We start from the raw sequence: 27109 nt of genomic DNA on the forward strand, positions 1-27109 counted from the left end.
GTGAAAGGTAGTTAGACAGAATAATAAAAGTATCGATAACTTAGGTCATTGCACAGGGAGTTAGGCGTGCTATCTTGGTCCTCTTTGTATTTCTCGTGAATACAAAAACTAATTTGACAAGATACAAGCACCCCTATGTTCATTGCAGCATTATCTACAATAGCCAAGATATGAGAACCACCTAAGTGTCCATCAGTGGATGAATGGATAAGGAAGATGTGGAATATATATACAATGGAATACTACTCAGCCATAAAAAAAGATGAAATCTTGCCGTTTGCAACAACATGGATGGACCTGGAGGGTATTATGTTAAGGGAAGTAAGTCAGACAGAGAGAAACAAATATCGTATGATTTCACTCAAATGTGGAATACAAAAACCAACAACAAAAACATAAACAAAAGATAAAATAAACCAACCAGACAAAACAAACACATACAGAGAACAGAGTAGTGGTTATCAGAGGGGAAGAGGCAGGGGTGGGGGGAGGATGGAATGGATAAAGATGATCAACTGTACGGTGATGGACGGTGAGACACTGCAGTGTATACAGAAGTAAACATATAATGTTGTACACGTGAAACTTACACAATGTTATAAAGCAATGTTAGCTTAATAGAAAATTAGTTTTAAAAATAATGAAGAGGGGTAATAAAATACTAGAGCAAGAGAGGAAGGCTGTGAAATCTGTCTTTAGACGTCTTTCCAAAAAAAGTGTTTTGACAATTTTAAGTGTTTTGGCCAAGAGTACAGAACAGCTCCTAACTGAGATGCAACCAAATCCTTAGCCCAGAAGTCAAGCCTGGTACCTGTGATGGGTGACAGGATTTGGGGAGAAACTGTGTTTCCCTCTAGACTAAGTCAGACCCCAGCGCTTGGGGAAGGAGAATCGCGGGGGAGTTTGAGACATTAGGACCCTCTCAGCTCTTGAGTCAGCTGGGTTGACAATTCCCCAGGACAACCGTGGGCTGGAAGAGGTTTGCGTCACTACCTGGCATTTGTCTAAACCCTAAGGGTCTATACATTCCCAAAGCCATCTTAAGATGCTTGTTCTTGATCCCCAGGACGGCAGAGACCTAGCAGGGAAGCCCATGTCTGGGCTTACAGCTGCCAGGTTGCCTTCAATGCCTCGACTGTCCATGTCTAGTTACCCACCTGGGCAGCATCTCTACCCCCTTCGAGAGCGCAGGGCCAGTGGTCCAACTATGGAGAGAATCGGGGAGGGCTTGAGTGCCTCCCAAGTGGAGCAGAACGCCCCCTGATCACTTCATACAAGCTGGCTTTGGGGTCTGCTGACAACATAAAACCGAGAAGGTGCACTTCAACGAGTGGTCACTGGGTGTCACCCCTGCTTCTTAGGCAATAGCCCTCATGCGTTAGCTAACACTGAACGGTGCTGGAGAGAGAAAATTCCTTCTTTGAGATTCAGTTTACAGGCCTGACATCTTCCGTGCCTTCTGTGAATCCCATGAGGTTTTGCCCCTCTCTTCCCACTGCTCCCCGCCACATCCTGGCTGGCCTGGATTCGACGGTCCATCATGCAGTAGCTCCCTTGCTCCTCTCTCCTTCCTAGTTCACTCTGCAGAACCCACACTCTGCATTCTGCAGCCAGGCACTGGAGCAGATACATGCCGTGGAGAAAGTCACACAGCAAGACTGGCTTTGCTTTCAATTCATGACCACAGACCTTAAGCAGGTGCTCAGTCCTGGGGAGCCATCTGTCCACGTATGTCCCAGCTTCACACTCTTAGTCCCTTAGACAACAACTTCATATCTTATCTGCAAACTTCCCATGTCCCTCCTCCACTTTCACTTGTTTCACTCAAAAAAAAAAAAGTACTGATTTCCTCATTTTTTCATACCAAATCTCTAAACTTCCCATATTGGTACACATCTTCTCCTCTTTCATTTCTACTCTGAATCCCATCCCCACCATCACCCTCTCAAGGTCCTTGGTCCTTTGCCTTTTTCTACGTTCTTCTGAATCTCCCTCTACGCTGGAGAATTCCCATCAGCAAACAATGGCGTTCTAGTACCTATCATCTTCAAAATCTCTGAACCCAGTGACTCTCCAACTACCAGCCCAAGTCTCTGTTCCCTTTCAGCGCTAAATTTCTCCCTTTGTCTCAACACCATCAGAAAAGCTGTCTCCACTGACTAGCTCCCATTCACTCTTCAACCTGCTCAAATCTGGCTGATACCCACCCTGCTCCAGTGGGCAGATTTCTCAATGGCACCATGATCCCCTTGTCACCAAGTGCAACAGACACAAGCATCTCCTTTTAACACTCTCCCCAGGATTGTGCACAGTGGACTGGACCCCTTTCTCCTCTCCTGGCTTCCACGACACTACCCTCTCCTGATTTCTCACATTTCCCGCCCTTTGTTACCTTTGTCTGTTCTCCACTACCTGAATCTAAATATTAGAATTTCTTTGGTCTTGGTCCGAATTGTCTTCTCTTTTCCTTTTTATCCCATCTTCCTAGGTAATCACACCCATTCCTGCTGATGTATATGTTGCTATTTTATGCTGATTCCCAAATTTGTATCTTTGGTCCTTCCTACCTGTTTGACATCTCCATTTGCATGTTTCACAGGTATTTAAGACTTAACCTGTCCAGAATGCAAATCTCAATTTACACCTCTCCCAAAACACCTGTCCTCCTTCCTAGAGTCTTGTCTATTTCTATAACCAGCCCCACTGTCCACCACACTGCTCAAGCCCTAAACTTAGGAACCATCACTTTTTCCTTCACTTCTCATATCCATTCCATCACTTTTTCCTTCACTTCTCATATCCATTCCATTAGCAAATTCTATTGATTTGATCTCAAATTCTGTTTCATGTCTCCTCACTTCTTTTCATTGCTACCCACCATCAAGCAGCCCACCATCATCCCTCCACTAAACTCATGCAAAACATTTCGAACAAATCTTCCCATTTCCACATTCCCTTGAATCTATTCTTGACACGGCCTCAACAGTGAAGGAAATGTGCTGTATCTTATTCTGAGTATATATAAACATATATATGTAAAACTTTGAGGTATGCTTAAGATTTATACACCTTACTGTGGGATAAACCTCAACTAAAAACAACAAAAACCTAAACAAGATGTCAATTCCCTAGTTAAAATTCTTCAGCAGCTTCACATTGTCCTTGGAATAACAAACCAACCCTTCATGACTCGGCCCCAGGCTTTTTCTCCAACCTCATCTCCTAATGTACTTCTTTCTTGCTTGCTAGAACCCGGCTACTCTGACTTTCATTTAGTTTCTCTAACAAGCTAAAAGCTTTCCTGCCGGCCTCAGGACCTTTGCTCATGCTGTTCCCTCAGCCCAGAATCCTTCCCCCCTTCTTTTCCTTCATGTCGCCTACCCACGCTTTCCCAGACCACAATGTCTAAAATATATCAGCCCATTTATTCTTTCTGCTCCTAAATTATTGTATTTTTATACTACTATTATAATTGGTTTGATTTTCCATGGTTGGGACCAGCTTTTACATTTGACTGACACTTATTACATACATGCTATTATGCTAGGTGCTATATAGATAAACAACGTCATGGGTCTTATACTCAAAGAGCAAACAGACCCCTTTTCCCTTTATTTTTTAGTTTCCATAAGTCAAGGTAGGGGTGCTTAAATTAAGAAAAAAAAATGCTCAGTTCATATCAGGGCAGCAGCCCCTACCCTGGGGCTGGAGTGGGGGGAGCGATGGTAAGTCCACAGTGTAACATGTTGAATTGTGTCCAAAAATACAATAGGTAAGCTCAAAACAGGGCAGATGCATGCTTCAGAAAAAATGTTAAAAACCATAAGCAAGCATCACACACAAGAGAAAGTGCCTTTCCTTTATTTATTTATCTATTTTCCCAAATTAAGTCAGAGGCTAAAAATGCAAGACCCAGAGACCAGGTGTGTCACACCGAGACCACCACTGCAGCGGGTTCTTCTCAGATACTTCATCTTCCAGCTCAGTCCTCCAGCGGATCCAATTTTGTTTGACAAGTGTAATCATTTCAACAACAGGGCCATCCAGATTCACTTCATTTATTCCCAAGCTCTTCCGAGAGCATCTCTGCTTGACTGCCTCAAGGATCTCTCTGCTGGTGACGGTTCTTCTGTGGTTGTAGAGGGACAGTCTAACCGCCTCCAGGCTAACCCGTTGAAGCCACCAATCCTCCAGAGCTCCCAGTGCATCCAAGATCCAGGAGCACCCACTGAAGTCTGGGTGGGTCTGGGACAGAGACAGCATAAGGGTGAGACAGAGAAGTGAAGGCTCCCACAGTCAGGAACGTATGGTCCAACCCAGCACCTGAGTACCCACGGCTTCTGTGGATTCATGCGTCCGTGGAAACATACGACCCACCCAAAGGGACAACGGTAGGGATATGATGAAGGAAACTAGGCCATTGTACCTATCGGCTCTCTCTGAGGAAGAGGGAGGGAAGGGAATTTGTAGGTATGTGAGAAAGATAACCTTTGGATAATACAAACTAACTCTGGTTACTTCAACTTTTGCGCCTTGGTTTTTCCTAATAGAAGCAGTTAACATCTGGCACCTTCTGAAGATGGAAAATATAGTTTTAGCTTCCAGTATACTTTCACACTCTATATTCATACTAGTGAGCATTTAACGCTTTCTAATTTCCCGCCTTACTTCCTTGTGCCAACAGGATCTCCAGCCAACCTGGGAATACTTGCTCTTCCTCAGGTGTGTCCCTATGTTTTCCGGTCCCCATGCCACTGTGGATCTGTCACCTCTACCTCCCATGCCTGCACCCAGCTCCACCTTTCAAATCCCATCCATCCTTTAAGGCTCTTCCCCAAGTGCCACCTCTGGCTTTTCTGCATTCCACACAATCCCCCCACTGAGGACCAGAGCACTTTTTGTTCTCAGAGCCTGTGTCACACACTGCCTATGTCATTAGTGTCCTTGTCCGAAGTTAGAGAGGCAGCAGAAACAGTCCAAAGAACGCTGCCCTGAGAATCACCCCTCCTGGGCTCTAATCCTAACTAGACACGAGACATCATGTTAGCAAGTCATAGACTCACACTGGGCCTCAGTTTCTTGAAAGGAAAGGTTTGAGGTGGGATTCTAAACATTCCTCGTGGTTTTCATAATTTACAGGTATTTCCTCAGTGCGCCCCCCAACACACACACACACACACACACAGCAGCAGCACTGTGAGCCCCTCTACAGCAGAGCCCTCATCGTTTTCATCTGAGCTCCCGCAGCAGGCCTGGCTGGCACTTAGGCACTCAATACGTTTATCCTACCGACATCTGGTTTTATCCTCGCAGCGCCCTGAAAGGCTGACCCAAGGTCACGGACCTGACCCTTTGGAGGCTTGAAGAAGCAGGGCGGCCTGCTAGACCCACAAGGTTAAGGACAGGCCAAGGAAAAACTAATGCTCAGTAGACTTCTTAGTCCAAGTACTCCCACCGAAGGCCTTTCCAGCCAAATGCAGGATCTCCTGCAGGAGCTTGCAACTGGGGGGTGATTTTGCCCTCCAGGGGACATTGGGCATTATTTGTGGACATTTTTGGTCGTCACACTGGGAGGGAGGGTGCTACTGGCATTTAGTGGGTAGAGGCCGGGGATGCTGGTCAACATCCCACAATGCACGGGACAGCCTCCCGCGCAAAGAATTACCCAGACCCCACTGTCAACAGTGCTGTGGTTGAGAGCCCCGTTCTGAATCACACACCTTCTCTCCTTCTCCTGTCATTCCTTAATCCCATTTTCCCTACTTCTCCCAGGATAAACAACAGATTCCAAATGATACTACTGGAATACAGGGGGCTTCGGTACAATTACAGACATGAGCACTCAGCCTTGCTTCATGGGCATGAAGAAGTAAAATCCCATTAACATATGCACACTATTGTATATAAAATAGATAACACGGACCTGCTGTAGAGCACAGGGAACTCTACTCAACACTATGAAAAAGAATAGATACATGTATATGTATAACTGAATCACTCAGCTGTACACCTGATACTAACACAACATTGTAAATCAACTATACTCCAATATAAAATAAATATTAAAAAAAAAAAGAAGTAATATCCCAAATCAAGCCTTAACACATCTTTCAGAGAATCTCCTTCCTGTCTTCCCCATAGCTTCTCTTGAAGGGGAAGACTTTCCTGAATTTGTTTTCTACAATTTGTATGCCATGGGGTGAGGTGTTGGGTGGGCAGGAAAAAAGGAATGAGTGCCTACCTACTTAAAGAAATTTCTAAGTGTAATACAGATGACCATTTAATGAAAACCTGCTAGTTGCAACTCTTCAAAGCGACAGAACAGACGAGGTGGTGAATCCCCTCTCTGCAGGAAAAGGGGAGGGCATTTAAGAATCACTTTACAGATTAGCTATCAACAGATACAAGAAAGGGAGACACCAAGGGCTCAGGTGTTCAGAGTTGCTGCCAACAGAAAGAAAGGCAAGTAGGAGAAGATAGCAGCCATTCACAGATCCAGTTTATAGCAGCAACTTTTCGGGAGCTCAACGTGTGAGGAAGGACTCCTGCACCAGAAGTTGAAGTTAAGGTCACACCCAGGGCCACTAACATGATACCTGTCTTGGCCATCCTCAGTTTGCATAAAGAGAGTCCCAACTCACTTGCTTTAGGATTTTCCCCATGTAACTAAAATATGCCTCTTTCTTCTTCCTCCTCTTCTTCCCAAAGGCGGAGCTGGCCCGCTCATCTTTCTCTTTGGCTGGGATATAAATTGTGGGCTTCTTCTTAGGGAATCGTAGGCCATGTAAGCAAATGAAGTGCATGTGGAAGACTTGTCTTTACACTTCTAGCTCAGAGCACTGGCCGTAGGCAAGGGCAGTGCTGAAGAGGTTTTATAGGGAGTGCTGGAAGACACTCTTTCCTAATAAAATCAGTCATTAGTGACTGCACTTGCAAGAGATGAAGGCTCTCAGAATCCTCAAGAGATATTAGACGTAGGGTCTAAAGCCAGCTTGTGTTACCTTCCCGAAGGAGCATGAGGTGGGAAACTCATGTGTGCTTTGGCTCTATCCCAGGTGAAAGGGAGCACCCATTTGAGGTAACAGCCATCCATTTACCAGGTAATGCTCATTTCAGAAGTTATTCTTTGTATGTGCCTAACTCCAGGTGTTCTTATGACAATGGTTCTTAGCCATGAAAATTCCAATTCAAAAGGACCAGAAGTGGGATCCTGGAAGCCGTATTTTTCGAAAGCATCCCAGGTGTATCTAATGACCAGCCAGATTTGGGATTCATGGGTCTATAAGACCTTCCTAAAGCAACTACACCAGACTCGGGGGTGGGGTTGGAGAAGCTCCTCACAGATGTGATGCTTAGGCCCCGTGTATTTCTATCTGCCTTGCGAGAGAAATGTCTCTCTTGAAAGGCAAGTGTGTGCCTGGTTATGCAAATGCAATTAGGAACTCAGGAGGCAAAGCTTGGATGGGAAAGCCAGCAAGTCACTGTACCTTCAAGACTGAAGGTTGAGAAATTGTAGATAGAGAGGCCGTGAACTGCCTGCGATCAGTGTATCAGCTCAGCTACAAGGACGTGACCAGCCTGACACGAACCAGCAGATAAGAGGACACCAGAGAACCAGGGTTCAAAAGACAAAAAGGACCAGAATGGAACACTCTTTCCTCTCCCACCTGGTTATGAGCCGTATCGAAGTCCCAGTAGAGGGACTGGTGAATAAGGAAGTACTATCAGCTTACATTTATTGAGTCCTAACTATGTCCCGGACCCCATGCTAGGTGCTTAACATACTTTATCCCACTTAATTATCATAGCAATATTACGAGGTAAGATGTATGTATTACTTGAACTTTACAGAAGAGGAAACTGAGTCTCAGAGGGCTGACGTGACTTGCCTGATGTCACATCAGTGCATAAGTGTCAGAATCAGCCCCTGAGCCTTTGCTTCTAACCCCACACTCTACCACCTTCCAGACCTGAACACCAGAGCCCCACGACCCTTATAATTGCCCGTGTGTGCTCTGTGCAGTCGCTATGTGTATCATTCATTGATGGAGAACTTGGAATGTAACTTATCCATAGTGTAGGCTCAATTCTTCTGAATTAATCATTTGATCACCACCACGGAAGCTAAACTGAACCCTTCCGTGAAAGGAAAAAGTGATTCCCTCTTACCTGTGTCAAAGCCACGTCCCGCCCACCACTCCAACTCCTCCTCCCATTTCACCATTTCACCAGCTTCCTCTCTCATTATTTCTCTGTTTAAAACATAATCTATGCCTAGAGCACACATTGTATGATGAAGTGAATTGGACGTTTTAATGCACAGAAGTAAATGAAAACTGGCAGGTATCATCAAGGCATTGTGGGATGGTTCACTGGAACCGGGCAGTGGGAAGGGTCAGGCCAGGAGGGAACTGAATCACTGCCATAATGTCAAGATGCTGGAGAGCATTTGGGGGAAGGGTGAGAAGAACAGATGTGGTGTTGCCATGGGAACGTAGCACAGAAGGCCTAGCCAGATGGCATTCTCTCGATGCAAAATATTCGGCAATTTTTGATCCCCTACTAAGTGTGAGGTCCATGGTTATGCATGGAAATGGTAATAAATTACCAGTACGAATCACAAAACTCAGAGGAAAACATGATCAGAAGACGCACCAACATCTATTAGAAATCTCAGTCTCCTAAAAAGGACATGAAATCAATGATTACATGCTAATAATTTCCCTATCCTGAAGATAAAAGAAGAAATTACACTAATAGGCACGCTAGCTCATATTCATTGAGTGCTTGCTACCTGCCTTGAATTATACAAATCACCTTATAGACATCATCTCATTTCATGGTTTTAACACTCAGAGATGGGTTTTATCATCTCTTTAACAAAGATGAGGAAACTGAGGCTTATCAAGATGACCTAAGATGTTCAAGGTCACACAGGTAGTAAGTTGCAGAACTAGGAATTGAGCTGCAATATGTCTGACATCAAAATTCCCATCAATATTTCTCTAAATTAGGCCCCCTGCCCACCGGCAGCAGAATCCCTTGGGCTGCTCATTAAAATGAAGACCCCCCCAACCCCTATCCTACACCACCAGTACAGGTATCTAAAGTTTGGGTACCACTGTACTACCTCCGCCTCTTGAGGATGGGAAAAATGCTACTCTGAACTGAAGGGCTATTCTGGACAGAAGGGCTAAATAGAGACTTGGAAAGGATGGGAACACTGGGAGAAAGTGACTGTGACATGGCTAAGAGATAGCAGTCAGACACAGAACTTAACATTGAGAAGGCAGAGTTCAAAGAGATCAGAGAAAATAGTGTTAAGGTTCTATGGATAGAAACCCTAAAAGGCAGGTCAGCTCAAAAAAAAACAGGAGGCTCTTCCTTAACTGGCTATGACCTCGGCTCCTCTCCTTGATTACAATTCACTTCAATCTGGTCCTCTCTTGGTGGAACAGCAGATGCAAAGGGCAAACCAAGTTCATACATGCGGATTATGAGTAACCGGAGCAGAGGATGGGAGTGTTGGGAGCTGGCTGACATACAGGGCACGGAGCAAGTCTGAGCAGTGATTCAGGAGTCAGATTGAGTGAAAGGGTGTTGAGCCCGCTTTTGTGTGGAGACATCTGCATGGCATGGAGGAGGCCTAATGAGTCAAATGCCTGGTAGATCCAGGCATTGTAGTCAATAGCATATGGTAGAGGGGATTCAGGCATTGGGTGGGATACTGGATCACTTGGCCACTGAGGTCTTCTAGGTTTTGTGGATTCTACTTTTCAGTCATTAAAAATTCCCCCCTGTATCATTTCTTTAGAGTTCAGGTTGTCAGAATTTGGATAGAAGTACTGCTCATCGTATTCTACCTCTAGGTAGTCTGAAGAATGAATCCAGTTGACTGGATAAAGTCAGAGGGTCACACTGTGCATTTTAACATCATCTTATTTCATGATCTTAACTGTAGGAGATGAATACAGCTGCAGCTCACCAGCTGAGAAACTTCTCATGAACGGCAGGAGGAGATGGGGTCTGGGAGGCAGATTAGAAGACGTTACCTTGAGTATGATGTCACACTCTTCCTGCAATGTCAGTTCTCTGGATACTAATCAAACATTAATGGCGGATGTTATCTGTACTAACTACTTGCTATTCTGTCAGGTGGAGGGGAGAAAGGAATTGGACTTTTCCTGACCCCAGCAATATTTTCTCTAGCCTCTACTCCAAGCTTTTAGAAGAGAACAAGGGGAATGGGGAAAAGGAGGACATCAGCCTCCCACTTAGAAATGGGGTAGGGGGGTCCTGGGGTTACCCAGGGGAGATCTAGGGTGCTGCTCTCCCTTTTCTTTACTACACACACACACACACACACACACACATACACTGTCTTACAAGTGAGTATTCATGTTGGATAGTGGAAGCAATCCACTACCCAAATCGGAAGTTGTAAGTTCTGGTCTCAGCTCTACCAGTGCCTCACTCTGACCTAGTCAAAGTCAGAAGCTCTTCCTGGGGCTCACTTTCCCCATCCGTTAAGGGGTACATATGTTTGATTACATGGCCATTAGGATTCCTTAGAATCCTGCTACCCAGGGAGGTCTGGTCTACAATCTGGCTGCAGCAACATCACTAGGGGATCCTGTTAAAATGCAGATTGCAATTCAGTGAGTTCAGATCTACTCAGGTGGGACCCGAGACTGCATTTCTAACAAGATCCCAAGTGATTCTTATACACCTTAAAATTTGTGACATCCTGCCTTAAGATGCAGGATTCAATCCATGAATTGATTGTGGATGTGTTTTCCCTCTCATGGGTTCCTAACACACTCCCAAATTTTCTAGCTCTAGGACTCCTTCTAATGGCCAGAATAGCTTGAGTTATTGATTTTCTGGCATAGGGCACAGAGAAATGCCACATGCTCCCTGAAATATAACCCTACATCTACACACCCCCATTTACAAATAAATTAACTCACTAATTAATTCACCTACTCGATTCAAGAAATATCTAAGGGGCATCAGGCACAGACTGAGGGCTGGAGATAAAAGGATGAGTAGGGCGTGGCCTCTGTCCTAGCGAGTTGAGGGACGTGCCTGGACAGCCAACTCCTACCATCTGACCCTGTCTTTCCTGAGGCCTTAAACAATGTGGCTCCAGTGCCAACTCCTGGGGACGTGCTCTTGGGACAGCCCTTTTCTGGTGACTCACGGGATACTGACAGTCATGCCTTGCTTAAGTTCTTCTCCATTCCCCAATGATTAGGACCTGTGGTGTGATCCCCCTCTTAGCTCAGGGGTTCTTTTTTTCTTTTTTTTAAATTTATTTTTTGGCTGCACCTCGCGGGATCTTAATTCCCGGACCAGGGATCAAACCTGGGCCACAGCAGTGAAAGCGCCAAGTCCTAACCACTGGTCCACCAGGGAATTCCCAGGGGTTCTTTTTTTTTTTTTTTTTTTAACATCTTTATTGGAGTATAGTTGCTTTACAATGGTGTGTTAGTTTCTGCCCAGGGGTTCTTAACTTGGGATCCACAGACAGGTTATTCTGGGCCTGGGAGAATCAGGAGAGTCCACGTGCAAACTGTTTTGCATGTGTGCTTAAGACATTTGTCTTGGGAGAGAAAGTTCCCGTGTTTTCATCAAAGGACAATGAAACCTAAAAATTGGAAACCAGTGTCTTGTTACTATCCACTTGCTGCCCTGAGACCCTGGCAGTTGCAGCCACTTTCCTTCTCTTCTTCCTCCTCCATCTCCTCCTCCTCCTCAGCTGCTATCATCTCCCAACTTCCTTTGCGCTTAGGTTGATTATGTTAAAAGTAGCTCTGTCTATAGTATCAGCCATTTCAAAGAGCTAAGGGAAGACCCTTGTCCCCAACTCAGCATCGTCACAGGTAAGCACAGCTGAACCACAGGCACAGCGGGCAAGAAACTCCTAGAACCCGGAGACAGGTCTTGAGCAATTGGTCCGCCGTCCCTCTGTCTTTAATAGCTAGAGGTGAGAAGGTGAGCTTCTTAAGTCACTTTCTGGGCTTTCAGGGTAGTTTATGACAGTGACCTCTGCTATGAAAATTCCCTTTCCTTTGGGCTGTGAGATGTCTAAAGAGTGAAAGGCAGGGGTGAGGGAGTTGGGGGTGGGTGGGGGGAGGGGTCCACAGGTGGGCAAGTCATCAATGACACCAGGGAGACAACTGTTGGGTCTGTTTTTACTCTAAAAAATTTAGGCTTCAGAAACCATAGAGAGCATATACGCTGTCTTTGATGTATCGTTCTTAGTTCAAATCCAACCTTAGGCATGAAAGAGGAGGATGTATGTTTTGGATAATATCTAAGGCAGAGGGTTCCATATCATTTCCATATGGTTGTGAGTGCATTAGGAAGTTATTTTGCAACATAAATTCGCCTTTCTACTTCTGCTCTAGAATAATTGGGGCTTATACAATAAATTTATAAAATGCCCTTTGAATGTACTTTGTGACTATGTCTCTCCTGGCCTTCCTGCTTCTGTCTTGTGGGACTTATGCTGAGCCATCTTCCCGTATACAACGCACCTGGTAAAGAGAGGGAGGGTGGGCAGCCCAGAAACATTCTGGGAAAGTAGAAGAATGGGAGCAAATATCTGCTGTGGAAAATTCAGAGTTGATTTTTTAGGGAGAACCCAGAGCAGATCCTCTGCAGCTGGTGTCAACAGCAGACGGGTTTTTCGGACAACAGCTTTTGTTCAGTGTGAACATGTAGCATGCAGGCCTGGCCCCAAGAGAGAAGTGAACACAGCCCTGAGACCTGCCTGCAGGGGCAGGAGATGAGAATGAGATAAACGCTGCACAAAGAACGGCTTTTAATGCAGAAAATCTACCAACAAGGGTGGATTTACAAACTCACATTACATAACCCATAGATTCACAGATCATCCCCTATTCCTTCATCAAGCAAGCGCCTATTAAGAGCTTCACACGCTAAGCACTGTGCTACTAGGGGCCAGAGCTACATCCAAGAACAGGACAGACACAGCTTCCAGTACTCATGGCCCTGACACTCTAATGTGATAGATGGACAATAGGTTTGTTAAAGTGCATTCAGCCTGTAACGAGGATGACACTTCCAGGGTGCTGTGGGGGCACAGAGGAGGGACTTAGCCAACCCTGACTTAGGAGATCATGGAAGCCTTCCTGGAGGAAGTGACGTTGAGGCTGAGGGCAGAGGGATGAGCAGAAATTAGCTAGGCCACAGGGGTGAGAGGCAGGACAAGAGGGAAGAGAATTTCAGGCAGGGAACAGGTTGTACCCTCTCTGGGGCATATTTGACAACTAAGGTAAACATGAAATTATTTCATCTAAATTATAAAAACATATTTAAAATAGAAATTGTTGAAATTATTTTTGGTTTTAGAATTATTTTTGGTTTTAGTGTTTATAATCTCCTAGCATATGTATGGCAACCAGAGCGAATAGATAGTCTGTACCAGAGCTTTCAAAGTGTGTGCTGGTTTTCCAGTTCTGGAATGTCCGCAAACTTCCGATGTGACTTTCATTTCTAAGTGTTACATGATTGCTTTCTCTCTCTTTTTTTTTTTTTTCCTTTTAAGTATAGTAGATTTGTAATGTATTAGTTTCAGGTGTACAGCAAAGTGATTCAGATGTGTGTGTGTGTGTGTGTGTGTGTGTGTGTGTGTGTGTGTGTGTATTCTTTTTCAGATTTTCTTCCAAAATAGGAAAAAATTATTACAATGTGATTTCTTAAAAATAAACCTTTTAAAATTTTAGAACAGTTTTAGATTATTTGATTTTTAACTTTATATTTCAAAATAATTTCAAACTTACAGAAAAGTTGCAAGAAGACTGGAAAAAAAAAAGGCTCCCATATATTCTTTATACACCAATAGTTAATATTTTCCTACAGCCCCACTGGACAGATTTGGGTTCAGCAAAAGAGCTTCATTGGTCTCAATGCCTGATTTTATACTAATTTGCACTTTAAGTTGATACACTACACTTTGCATATGTTGTGTATATGTTTTACACATTGGGCTCCTGTACAAGACACTGATTAACACAGGAGTCCCCTTGCTTTGGCCATGTGAAAACCACAGCTGCATCCCACCATAGATCCTACCCACTGTACAACTGCTTTTGCCCTAACAACCCAGGGGATATACCTACCTCCATCTTCCAATAATCGTTTCCAATGAGTGTGGTCCCTGGTTGCTCTAAATTGCACAGAATTTGAGATTTCTTCCTTTTCTTTTTGAAACTCAGTTTTATTGTATACTAAAACATACCAATGCAAACATTTTAGGAATGTACCACACTCTATGCAATCACGCACTTAGCCACTGACCCACCCACACAAATGACCCAAGCAAAGGATGGTCCTACCTTGGAAAGTATCTAACCCAGAGGTCTTATTCCACGAACAAGGATGCTGAGATTCAGAGAGGTGTCTTCTGAAGAACGAGAGCTGCTAATGGTAGTCAGACTACAACTCATCTCTGCCTGTGACAGAGATTGGGGTGGCTTTCTCATGGCAGACGTGCTCATGCAGGAGGTGATCAAGCTGTCTTACCCTCTCTCTTGGCCAGGGTGGGTTGTTGGAAGCTGAAGCAAACGTGAGCAAGGTCCTTAGGTCTGGCTTACGCATCTCACAGTCAGCCATAGTGTAGAAGTCCAGCCAGGTCTATGGGGGCTTCTAGATTTCCTGGTAGGTTTTGAAATAGAAGATGGTCCTAATAGAAACACAGGACTGAAGAGGTGCAGCTGCCTTAGAAAGCCATTTATAATAGATTTTCACTAATAAAATGCAGTCTAGGTTCCAAAAGAATTTTCCAAGATCAACCAATATATCTATAAATTGGAGACCACTTAAAACCCATTGTATTCCATTGAACCATTGTGCATTTCATATGTACATGTGCAAGGCACTACACCAAGCTCCTTGGTGTGTGTCAAGGGGGATATGGAGAAGTTCAGGACATGGTCCCATGCTCAAGAAGCCTACAGTAATCCCAGGGAGATGATACATAGATAGATGAAAAACTTAATAACAATATAAGATAATGTTTGATGACATGCTTAGGTGAGTGGAAGAGAAAAATGGATCACGGAACACTGGAGAAGGAAAGCAGTCTGCCATGTGGCTAAACGCTGGGGCTCATAAGTCAAATGACCTGGATGAAATTGCAGCTTCCCCACTACTTAGGTAGCCGTGCGCAAGTTACTTAAGTTCTCTAAGGCCCTTATAAAAGCTCTGGGCACTTTTGGTACCCCCAACGTGTTAATTATTATTACTATCTCTCAGTCTGAGCGTGAACCATCATTTTAAGGATGGAGAGGATGTGAGCAGAAGAGCAGGAGAGGGCTTCGCAGCAGGGTGACAGAATCGTAATGAATTATCCACGCGAGAAGCTCCACAAGATACTTTCGTAACTTTGTTGGCATATACCAAGCCCGGGCGGAGGCGGCAATCCTGGAAACTTGATTCCACCCACCTCCTACGTTCGCACGCCTCGGCACCGCCCCCCTGAGCTCCCAGCGCCCGTCCCCAGAGGGCGCTGCCACCCCGCCGCCTCTGCCCGGCCCGGAGCGCGCCCCCGCCGGCCGCCCCGCGCGTGCGCGCCGCCCAGGTGAGGAGGTGGTGGCCTGCGCCGCGGGGGCGGCTCCTCGGCCGGGGGGGGGGGGGCGGGGCGGGGCGGGGCGGAGAGGCCGGGCCGGGGCGGGTGGGGCGGGCAGCCGCGGGGCCGGGGCCAGACAAGGCCAGAGGCGGGACCAGCCGCCGCCGTCTCCGTCTCGTTGTCTCTTCCCCCACAGCGCCGGGCAGCAGCCGCGGGAAAAGCGGAAACTGCCGGGTGAGCCGCGCCGGACGAGAGCGCGCTGAGGAGCAGCGGGGCGGCCTCCGTCCCGCCCAGCCCCGCCGAGCCGCCGCGGCGCCCCCTTCCCCGCGCCCCGCCCCGGCCCCGGCCCCGCCCGAGCTCGCCGCGCGCCCCCGCCCCCGCCCCCGCCGCCCGAGCGCGCCCACCTGAACCCGTCCGCGCCCACCTGAGCCCGTGCGCCGGCGCCATGGCGGAGCAGGAGAGCCTGGAGTTCGGGAAGGCGGACTTCGTGCTGATGGACACCGTCTCCATGCCCGAGTTCATGGCCAACCTCCGGCTCAGGTGAGGGCGGAGCGGCCGTGCGCAATGCCGCGAGCCTGCGCTTTCCCGAGAGGGGGCGCCCTTGCGGTGCGGCCGGATTGGGGGTGTCGGGGGTGCACCGAGAGCGAGGGATGGAGTGCGGCCGGATTGGTGTGTCCGGGGTCCGCTGAGCTCGATGGTTGAGCTTTCCTGAGAGAGGACGCCCTGGGGTGCGGCCGCATTGGAGTGGAACGGGCGTGCCGAGCTCCAGGACTGCGCCTTCTAGAGAGGGGGTGTCCTTGGGTGCTGTCCGGACGGGGGAGGGGGTGTCGGGGGGAGGCAGCGCTTGGGGCCAGGCAGCTAGTGCGCTGCCCCAGGTAAGTGCTGTGGGCGGGCCGGGTGACCTAATGGAAGCAAGAGTAAAGGGAAATAAAAACTTTTGGGAGAGTCGTGGCGGCCGCAAGGCTCTGGGAAGACTGGAGGGTTGTTTTGGAGAGAGGCTAGGGTCTCATCGCGGTTTCACACTTGGTTCTTTTCTTTTTTCGCTTTCGTCTTTTTTTATTTTTTCCTGGCGTGGTTCCATCACGTCATTCAGGACGCTATGGAGTGATCCCTGAGCTGTCTGTTCCGGGACACCGGCTATTTTTTAGTTACTCTCTGAACGTAATTAGACACGTTTCCAGACATCGAAGAGACTGCTCTGCTTGCCAGTGCCAAGATAAACTGTCTGAATTTGACAAGGCATTCGTGGTTTCAGTTTTTTTCAAGGAGTTGTGGATGGAACCCTTGTGTTACTGACATCCTTGAGAATGTAGTCACAACTCAACGCCCCGGGATGGGCTTCCAGGACGAGTTTGTTTTAGAAAGGCTTCTACATAGGATTATTTCACTCCTGATAGAGTAATATGTAAGCAGAGCTTTAAAGTAGTTTGACCTTTTTTTTTTTTTTTTTTAAAGAAAACATTACAGTAAATGGAGTTTCAAAATAACTGAGTTGGGGGGGAGGGAGGTGTTTCCTGGAAGTTCTGACTCCATTTCTTGTAGGTTTTAAATATCGCTCCATAAACTTAAAAGTGAAAATCTTAATCTCTGTTTGGGTGCTTAACTAATCCCACTTCTCAGTATGAATTCCCCTGTTAACTTTAAGAATTTTAAAAACTTTTTTAATCTTAAAAATTGCAGTCTCCATAGTCTTCATCTGCTCTTAGCCAGGCTTCATTATGTCCCAGAGTAAGGAGCAGGGGCACAGACTGGAGTTCTACACCCACCTACCATAAACGACTTTGAGCCAGTCCGTGTGTTTGAGTTTCCTAATTTGTAAAATAATGATCTCCAAGATTTTTCTGCCCTTAGGTTCTGTTTTTGCTTTCACATATCATTGGTTGCAAAGTCTTGTGAGGCTTGCCTCTTAAGAAAGATTATTAATGTGAGCCTAACTTAGCTCAGAAGAGAACTTTGCACAGGAGAGAACTTTGCAATTTAATTCTGCATTATGCAGGGTACTTTAAGAGGTAAGGTGGGAGGGTCCAAAGAACCATCAGATGTGTCCTTACCTCTCAAAGACATGCAATGTTTATGAAGACAGGGAGCAAGGTGAAAATTTTTATTCATTTAAATAATAGGTCAAGAAAACAACAGAAAAGCTTTGTAGAGCTTAGATGATTCTTTGCCAAGTAATTGTACAACCTGATTGTTCTGGAAGTTCAGCAGAGGGAGAGATGCCTTAGGCTGGCTCAGAAACACCATCGAGAGGAGAGGAGGGGTTGAGAGGAGTTGCAGAGGATGGGTAGGAGCTGTGTAGGTGGAGAACGTTCCAGGTGGATAAAGTGCCAAGCAGAGGAGTGGAGCTTAAAAGCTGACTCTGGGTGATCGTGAATACACTGAGTTGTCCAGAGGGGAAGGAGTGGGTGTTGGGGAGTTGTGGAAGGAATCGCCAGCTCTCATTAGTATGACCCTTGGCTAACGCCCGGGTTTCTAGGTCTACCTTTATTCCCAGTCACCAGGTCCATCAAGATTCACATGTTGTATGCGTCTCACCTGTGTGTGTACTCGACCACTCTGCAAATTGTCTGCAAGTCTCAGCGCACGGGTTCAGTGATTGTTCATGGTTTATTTATAAGTTGGGAGGGGTTGGTTCCCGGGAGCTGTAAAAAAGGGTAGCAGTGCCCTTGCCTCCTCCCCAGCTGTAAATCTTGATGACCCAGGTGGAAAGCAGGCCGCTCTCTGATAGTTGGAATTTCCTATCAGCCTGGTGTTCCTCCAGACTGTTCCAGTGTTTTAGCTGTATGAGCTACTGGGCTCATGCTCGTGTGGACCCTTGGATATCTGTGTCCCTCTGCAGAAGGTGACCACAAACCCACTGTAGATCCAGGTGCGATTATGTCATGTAATGTTTTCATCTCCTGGAATATGGGTGGTTGGTCCATACGGGGTGTATATTTATGGTTGTATAGAGGCGAAATTTGAGTGTATTTCATCTCACAGTGGGTATGTGCGCATGTGCTCTATCATTCCTGCCTTCCCCAAGCTGCGGCTTCTCCTCTCACTCCCGTCTGGAATGTCCTGTCCCCTGCTGTCTATCTGGCTCTTCTGCAAGGCCCCTTTCCTTCATTTATGGCCTGTGACATGCATTTAGGCACTTACAGCTACAGTTGTTTCAGGGGTCTGTGTCATCCAAACTGAATTTTAATTTTCCCTACAGTAGCACCCACTGTGACAACATTTTTTATAGAGAGAGAAAAAAAGGAATGTTTCGGTTACTTTTTTTTTTTAAAGCTTTTGTGACATTGTCCATTTAGAATTATCTTCTTATTTTGCTACTAGTCTGGCTTTCTTTTCCTCTCTTGGGTAAAAGCTTTATTTTTAGACATCTGCTATAATCAATGTCACTTTCCCCTTACTGTTATTATTTTTAAAAATTGACGTAGGCATGTGTCTGTGCCTGCGGGTCTGGATGAGGCAAGACTCAATGATGTGGATTAGTGTGAGTTAGCATATCTGAGAAGGAGTTTCAGTTTGTATTTTACCCTTATACCAAAAACTGCTAGGATCTTGAGGGCTGCCTTCTCTCCCTCCTAGGAGTCTCTTGCTAAGGGAGATTTGTTCTATTTATTTGCTTTACCTTTTGGTGGAGGCAGAGGTGTCGGTGGTTTTGGTGATGGTGGTAAGCTCCTCACTCCACTTCCAAGGGTCCGATCCAGGAGTCAGATGCCTGCACAAGCACCTCCAGCCTTCATGGTCAGGCCTGGTTCCCGCCAAAGCCCCGCATGGCCACCTGAAGGCCCGACCTCGGCATCCCCGCCATGGTCTGCTTTCTTCCTAGCCACTTCCTTTTCAGAGCCTTTGGTTCCTTTTCTTGTGGCTTGGGCCGTTCCTGGACTTGAGTTCTAACAAAATTCACATCAGCTCTGCACCGTGTCTCGCAGTGAGAGACCCACCTGGTGCAGCCACGTGGAGCATCTGGTCCTCACTGTGCTCTTACTCGCCACTTAGCCGTCCTCGAGGAAGGAGGAATGCGGGCAGCTGTTCCTGGGGACAGTGGCCTGAGATATGTGCTTTTCATGTCACAGGTCGAGGAAACCCACTTTAGGCTTCCAGTTTCTAATTTTGCTGGTGGTGGTTCCTGTTTTGAGAATAAGGCATCTGCTCAGCCTGGTGTCTTGGCTCTTCGGAAATTTAATTTGTCCTCTTTTCTTACCGGTTTTTCTCTTCCATAAAAGCAGTGATTTGAAGCACTGTGTTTACCGAAGCTCCAGGCAACTTCTCACCTTTAACCTAACACAATGTTCCTTTTGTACCTTTGCTGAGACCAGGCTTTCCCCAGTCTTGGTGCTGTTGACAGTGGGGCTGGGTCATGCTTTGCTGGGGGGTGGGGGCTGCCCTGTGTGTTGTCGGATGTTTGGCAGCACCCCTGGCCTCTACCCACCAGATGCCAGGAGCACCCCTCCCCTCCCATATGACAACCAAAAATGTTTCCAGATGTTGCCAAATGTCCCCTGGGGGAGGGGGCAAAATTGTCCCCAGTTGAGAACCACTGGCCTCGGCTGTTCTCACTCCCTGGAATGCCCGGGAATGTCCCCCTCATTCTCTGCTGGTCAGACTCTTACTTGTCCTGCGAGACCAGTTCTGAAAAGTCTTTCCCAAACCTCCAAGGCAAGGGTTAACCATACCCTCACCTGTGCTTCCAAGATATATGGGCACTTGATCATAACTGTTAGAGAGGATTTATCATGCTATGTTGTTTTCTCTGCATGTCTGCATTCCCACCAAATTGTGAGATTCCCTAAAGCCAGAGAGCCTGTCCAGAGGTGGATCCAGGTTGTGTGGTCCTTTGAAATTCATTACAGTTGGGGAGGGGGGAGCCACCTCTAAGAAAAAGAGTATAAATTAATGAATGTCAAATTAGATACACGGCTTTGGAAGGGCAAGCACAAGTGAGTAGCTGTGAATCAAACCCACCTCTAGCCTTTCTGCATTTTCTATCATGCTCCAGAATGGGGCAGCTATGTGTTCAACACATTTTAAAATGAGTGAACTGGGACTCCCCTGGTGGTCCAGTGGTTAGGACTCCGCGATTTCACTGCCGAGGGCCTGGGTTCGATCCCTGGTCAGGGAACTAAGATCCCACAAGGCACGCGGCGTGGCCAAAAAGTAAAAAAAATTAAAATAAAAAAATAAAATGAGTGAACTAAGCCGTCAAATGTTGGCTGATTATTCTTCAGCCCATGGAATTCTTAACTTTAAAAAAGCATACAATCATCTCAAAATGTTGTACTTAATTTAATACAACTTCAGTGTGTGGGGGGGGGCGGGCAGGAGCAATGAGCTGCAGAATTAGTAGAAAGGCAGTGAACAGGTGCTCGCTTTCGCTCTCTCACTCGCCACACAACCTCTGTACTCTTTCTGCAGCTCTTTGATCATTTGGAAAATTAGGACAGAGGGTCCCTCTTGCTTCCTGGGGCACAACCTTAGGTACCCTGGTGGTCCTCAAGCACGTGTCAATCTGTGATTGGTTCAGAGCGCTCCTTCAAAGGAGCTGTAGTTAGATTCATAGGAGAGGTGAATGGCACACTAAATCTTTTTGGCTTGCATGTGAAATTCTTTGGCAACCACTTTTAGAGGCCTTCGGAAAAGGACAGTTTGCTCTGGGCCTGTTTTGCACATTGGCTTCATATTGGGACAAAAAAATGAGAATTTGGGTTTCGGAGCTGCCATTTGGAGTGAATCACCCAGCCGTCTTGTTTCCTTTCCTACTCCGTGACAGATTTCCAAGACTATTTTTATTCGGGGTCATTTGTTGACCCTGGAGACTTCTGCTGAATTTAGCTCCCAAACAGAGCCAGATGTGGGTGGAATCAAGCACTCAGAAGCTGCTACTGGTGTGTTTCATCACAGGTTCTGAAGGGTTCTTCTTCTTCCTTAAAGAGAGGAGCTTTGACTTTTTGCTCAACTTGGAGACGAAAATGGTGACGCTGGTATAGACAGAAGTGTGTTTGTTTAATGACTCGTGTAAGCTGTCAGTGTTGTGAATTATCCTAATGTGGAGAGCTGTTTGCTGACATTTTCACCTAAGTCTGAGCCACCTCAGCAAAAAGGACCAGATCTCAAGGACCGGCCTCATTTTATGCTAACTCTCTGGCATCCCTTGCTGTGTTGCTGTTGGGACAGGATTGGGTCATGTGTGTCACTGCCAAGCCTATCTAGTGGGATCTGCTGTCAACAGTGGCTCCAGCCCCACTGGTGATGAGCCCCACTGACATGGCCTATCAAAAAGTCAACTAGATTCAGGAATGGGTTCAGAGGGTAACAGCAGTTTTAAATATACATTGCAAGCCTCTCTCTTTCTGTCTATTCAGTTCCTTGGTTGAGATAACAGTTTTATTTCCTCTGGGATGGAGGCTCCCTTCAGTTTACCTGCTATGTAGTAACTGGGCAGATCTCTTAGTCGATGGTGTTTCCCAAACTTTAGTTTTTGTCATTTATGGGAAGAAGAAAGGGGAGCATATGCTTACATCGGAAAGCAGTGAAGAGAGCACAGGCTTCGAGTCCTGCCTGACCAAGTTCAAATCCCAGCTTCACTTTCACTCTTTTTATTAGCATTATATCTTAGGGTAAGTTAACTTACCTAAGGCCTCAATTTCCTTATATATGTAAAATGATTGCCTCTTAGGGTAATTGGGATGAAATCACATGAAGTGTAAAAAGTGTCTGGTCGGTGCTTGGTACATAATTCCCTCCCAACTAATGTTAACTCTGTTTCTGAATCCTTCCCACATGGCCTCACCTCCCTGCCCTGACCCTGAAGGGCTTGCTAATCTCACCTCTTCCTTCCTCACAAAGACAGAGTCATTCGTTTTGGCTTTATTTGGGGGGCAAGAATGAAAAGTGTTCCAGAAGGAGTTGGGGTTACCTAGTGGAGAAAGCAGAAACATTGGAGATAAATAGCCCTGGACCTTAATCCTGTCTCTGTCCGCTACTACCACCCACGTGGGCTTAGACAAGTTGCTTAGCCTCCCTGAGTCTCGGTTTCTTCATCTGTAAAGATGAAGCGTTAACTGCAAAGATTAAATTCTACCACCTGTAAAACACCTAGCGTGGTACCCGTAGCATAGTAGATGCTCAGCAGATGGTCCTCTTGTCTCTCTTCTCCATCCCCTCTCAGTGCAGCCCTGTGGATCAAGTGCCCTTGTTGGTCCCAACTGTCTCCGTGACTGTCACACTCATAACCCTGTTCCCTCCAGGGTTACCACTATTTAGTTCCTGAAAATTGTTTTAAACTCTTTGGCAAAGGAGATCAGCTGTTCATATTATTCTTAAGTGTTCCAAAATATTTCATTCTTCATGTTTACTGTTCTCTGCTTTCATGAAGGTTGGTGGCATTGGTGCCTGAAGTCTCCAGGCACTATAGATGGGTGATTTAAATATAGTCTTAAAAAAAAAAAAAACCTCTAACTTACTTCCTTATTTAACTATAGACCTTATGTATTTTTAATATAATCTCCTGGCTTTAAAGCTAGCAACTACTTGAATTCTTGCTGTGTGCTCATCACTATGTTGGGCACTTTGGTGGGGGTTACTTTATAAAAAGTCATTCTTTGGGGGATAGCTTAATTAGGAGTAAAAGATACCTTAATAAATAGATCCAGGTCAAGTAGAATATGATTGAGCCAAAATGAATATTGCAGACAGTCAATTATTTTTAGGGCTTCCTAGAGAGAAGGAGCCAATGAAGCAGATTTTTTAAAAACAGAACTGATGACAGTGTAATTAAGAGTTGTATATATGTTATGTACTAGAGTTCTCGGGGAATTCAGAAAAAGAGAAAATGGGATTGGGAGTAAGTAGACAGTGCTCTGTGGAAGAGGTAGAATGTGAGCAGACCCTTGTTGGAAGGAGAGAGAGTTTCTCATCGGGAGACACCCCTTTCACCTGGGCCCTGATGTCCTAGCCCTTTGCTTTCTCACCATCCACTTTCAGCGCCAGTGGGCTGGCCATGCTGCCCGCCAGCTTCCACTGCTTGAAAATATCCACCACCACCACCACCACCCCACGCATTGTCGGCACTTTTTTCATTCCTGTCTTATGCTACCCCCAAATTCTCCCAACTAGAGACTGAGTCAGGCTGATAAGAATCCTCTTCCAAAGTCAAATACTTCTAATGCAGCCCAGGCACATGAGGGTAAATTTGCTGGGTCCTTTCTGTCTCATGCCTTGATGAGGTCAGTTAGAAGGAGGGACTGAGAATTTCATTGCTGAGTAATAATTTTGCAGCCTGTCACTGCAGACCTGCGATGGAGAGCTGAACTCTGGTGGGAAGGATGGGCCAAAGATAGTGTGAGCCCAGTTTATTCCTGGGGAGGCAGGCTCTGAGGACAGAGAGGGAGGGTGCCAGAGAAAAACTTGGCTCAATTAAAAAAATTGTCTGTGGCTTATCTTTGGGCCTAGAAGAGGAAATGGAAAAAAAATTTTTTTCTTCCTTTATTTTATGCCGAATTACAGAACTTTTAAGACTCAGCACCCAGACTGCGTGGTGAATACTATGGTCATTCCATTGTGGGTTAGAGACATATGTGAGCCAGCCTGTGACTCTAATCATGGCTTTCAACATTTCTTGGTGAAATAGAATGGTCCACTTTTGGAAAGTAGGCCATTTTAAAGTAAGGGTTTCTGATAAGTGACTTTAATTGATGGAGAAGGGATTTGAGAGCCTCAACTGGTTCCTTTCTGATACTTCGCCCACCTTCCCGTCTCCTCCTTGTCTCAGCCTCACCCCCGAGGATACCCCAATTTGTATTCCAGACACAGCTGCTCATGGGGGAGTAGTTACTCTATGTCTCAATGAGACCGTCTTCATTCTCCCCACCTTTCTGCCCCTTGGTGCACAGTGTGGAAATGGATTTCGCTTTAGTGAGATTAAAGCATTAATTTTAGTAAAGCTATTTTGCTTTAATAAAAAGGTTGTTTAGTGCTGAACATAGCTTTTTTCCAAAAAATACACAGGCCAATTCAAGGTTCTATTAAAACAAAACAAAACAAAACAAAAACTTCTGGAATAGATGGGGAAATGCATCAAGAGACAAACCCAACTTTGCTTTCATTCCTCCTCTCCATTTATCACCCACAGTCATATTACTAAGACTTGGGGGAAAAAAATTACTGCTTACATACACCAGGGTCCCATAAGCGCTAGAAGCCAATGAATTAGTCAAAAAATGGCTTCGTCTAAAACAATGAAGCAAACACCAAGAGCAATTCAAACAATTTTTTCCCCTCTGGTCACAAAGTCTGCTTTGAGTAACTTGTACAATAGAGGATCATCCGTAGCCGGGTCAGGGCGATCCCGAAGGGCTTTGTCTCAAACCGCTGCTCTGTGCCCAGTATAAAGTCGAGAAAAATTTCATAGTCAATTTAAAAAAAAAAAAGTCAAACTCCATTTAAAAAAAACACAAAACCTTACACTTATTTTGTTTTTTGTTTTTTTAAACATCTTTATTGAAGTATAATTGCCTTACAATGGTGTGTTAGCTTCTGCTTTATAACAAAGTGAATCAGTTATACATATACAATATGTTCCCATATCTCTTCCCTCTTGCATCTCCCTCCCTCCCACCCTCCCCATCCCACCCCTCTAGGTGGTCACAAAGCAATACACTTATTTTGGATCACCCTAAAATCAGTTATGTTTCAGTTTTGGCTTTCATGGACATCTCGGTCATTTAAAATTTATTGTAAGAATAGCCTTTGATCATGAGGTTGAGTTAGCCTGATTCTGCCATCCTAGCCTATGTTACTTGTAACTAAGAAGAAAACCTTTTTTAAAAAATCCTCCAAAGAACATCTCTAGAGTAGTTCAAATGTCAGGAAGTACAACTATGAGGAGTTCTTTTTTTTTTTTTAATTGCATTCAGCCCATGCTGTCAATTCATCTTTGTGTCCTACCTCTAGTCTCGAAGTCCCGAGGGCAACTTTATCTTCTTTATCTCTGAAGGCTTCTTTCCAGGCATTAAGAACAAAATGTTTTCACTTCTATCAGTGAATGAGTAAATGAACGCATAATATTTCCACATCTTTGATTCCTGCCTGAACTATGTATTTTCTGGATTTTATGTATTGTATTTTGTATATTTAAACAATCTGATTTTTCTGTTGTAACTCTAGTCTTTGGGAAGATAGGAAAATAAAACTACCATTACTCTTGGGGGAGAAAAAAAGCACTAAAATATATTTGGGATCCTTGTGAAATGATAGACATCTTTTTTCTTTGCAAAGACTTGTAGAACTCAGACAGGTGGAGCTTGTCATCCATACAACAAGGGGGAAACCTACTTGAGTGGTTCTGTAGTCTCGTGTTGTTGCTTACCTTAGCAAGTTGATGACATTTTTACCAGCATCGAGAGGCCTTTATATAACTTGGTATCATTTGTTGAATGTCTCTAAAGGGACGCTCTTTCATACAGCAAACCCAGTGACTCAGATCATATGATTGGTGCTCTTTCAGTCTGCATCCTGTGGTGTCCTGGGCCATGAGAAGCCATCTTGGATGCCAGGTAGGGGTGGAGTAAGGCTTTAGCCCCTCTCCTTTCAACAGAGCAGCTCTGCATTTACATATTGGGGTTCCAAGGAATTTTTTTCTTGATGAGCTAATTTATTTTTATTTTTAATTTATTTTTCCAATGAAGTATAGTTGATTTACAATATTATACTAGTTTCAGGTATACCACATAGTGATTCAATATTTTTATAGATTATACTCCATTTAAAGTTATTACAAAATAATGGCTATATTTCCCTGTGCTGTACAGTATATCCTTGTTGCTTATTTATTTTATACAGAGTAGTTAGTATCTCTTAATCCCTACCACTATCATGCCCTTCCCCTTTTCCCTAACCACTAGTTTGTTCTCTATATCTATGACCAAGGAATTTTTTGTTTGAGAAGAAATGCTATCACATTGAAAAACCAGTTTGAAAACCACTGTTCTAGGTGCTTGTTTTCCAAATGGCTTTTAGTCTTACAACCACACACATACACACACACACACAAAATTAGAAATACTTCTAACCAAGATGATTTAAAAAGTGGCAGTGCGGTATGATATAATGAGCAAAGGAAATATTTCAGTTATCCGAACTTAAGCATGGCTCTGCTATAGGTACTATATGACGTAAACAATGTACTTCAGTTCTCTGGGCCTCTACTGCCTGGTTTTAAAATGGGACTGATCCCTTACAAGGTTATTTCATAAAATGAGATCATAGATGGGTTGTTTATTGTTGTAAACATATCAAGGATGCTCAAATGCTAATGCTGTCTCACTCTTGCTTCCTTAAACAGAATGCAAGCAACGTAATTTAACTTTTTCCCTAAAGGACCTAGATCATGATAGTCATAGTTATGAACAATTGTTTTCACACCTCTGGGGTTTATTGAGGTACTGTGATGTTTTGTTCCACACCAAATTGATGTGAACAATGTAACATTTTAGAGTATATGGTTAAATTTCTATAGTTTCT

The 27109-nt window shown here is 45.1% G+C and overlaps 1 protein-coding gene and 1 long non-coding RNA gene across 11 annotated transcripts in view; one reads left to right on the plus strand and one right to left on the minus strand.

Moving 5' to 3' along the window:
• Window positions 1-4130: 4130 nt before the first annotated feature.
• Window positions 4131-16155, minus strand: LOC309617944. Its single transcript, XR_014238209.1, has 3 exons — window positions 16023-16155; window positions 14367-14730; window positions 4131-4245 (listed from the first exon to the last, which is right to left on the minus strand). It is a non-coding gene; the product is annotated as an uncharacterized lncRNA (long non-coding RNA).
• Window positions 15660-27109, plus strand: part of MYO1D (myosin ID) — a 349962-nt gene continuing 338512 nt past the window's right edge. For 9 of the 10 annotated variants that reach the window (XR_014238195.1, XR_014238196.1, XR_014238197.1 and 6 more), the window contains exon 1: window positions 15660-16138. Coding sequence is in view for 7 of the 10 variants with exons in the window: in XM_082370869.1 (XP_082226995.1) it covers window positions 16044-16138 (95 nt within the window). In the remaining 3 variants the exon portion in view is untranslated. The remainder of the gene's footprint in view (window positions 16139-27109) is intronic. The other variant, XM_082370870.1, reaches the window with a different exon arrangement.

Source organism: Balaenoptera borealis (genome assembly GCF_965194805.1).
Source record: "Balaenoptera borealis genome assembly, chromosome: 20".
NCBI classification, from domain to species: Eukaryota; Metazoa; Chordata; class Mammalia; order Artiodactyla; family Balaenopteridae; genus Balaenoptera; species Balaenoptera borealis.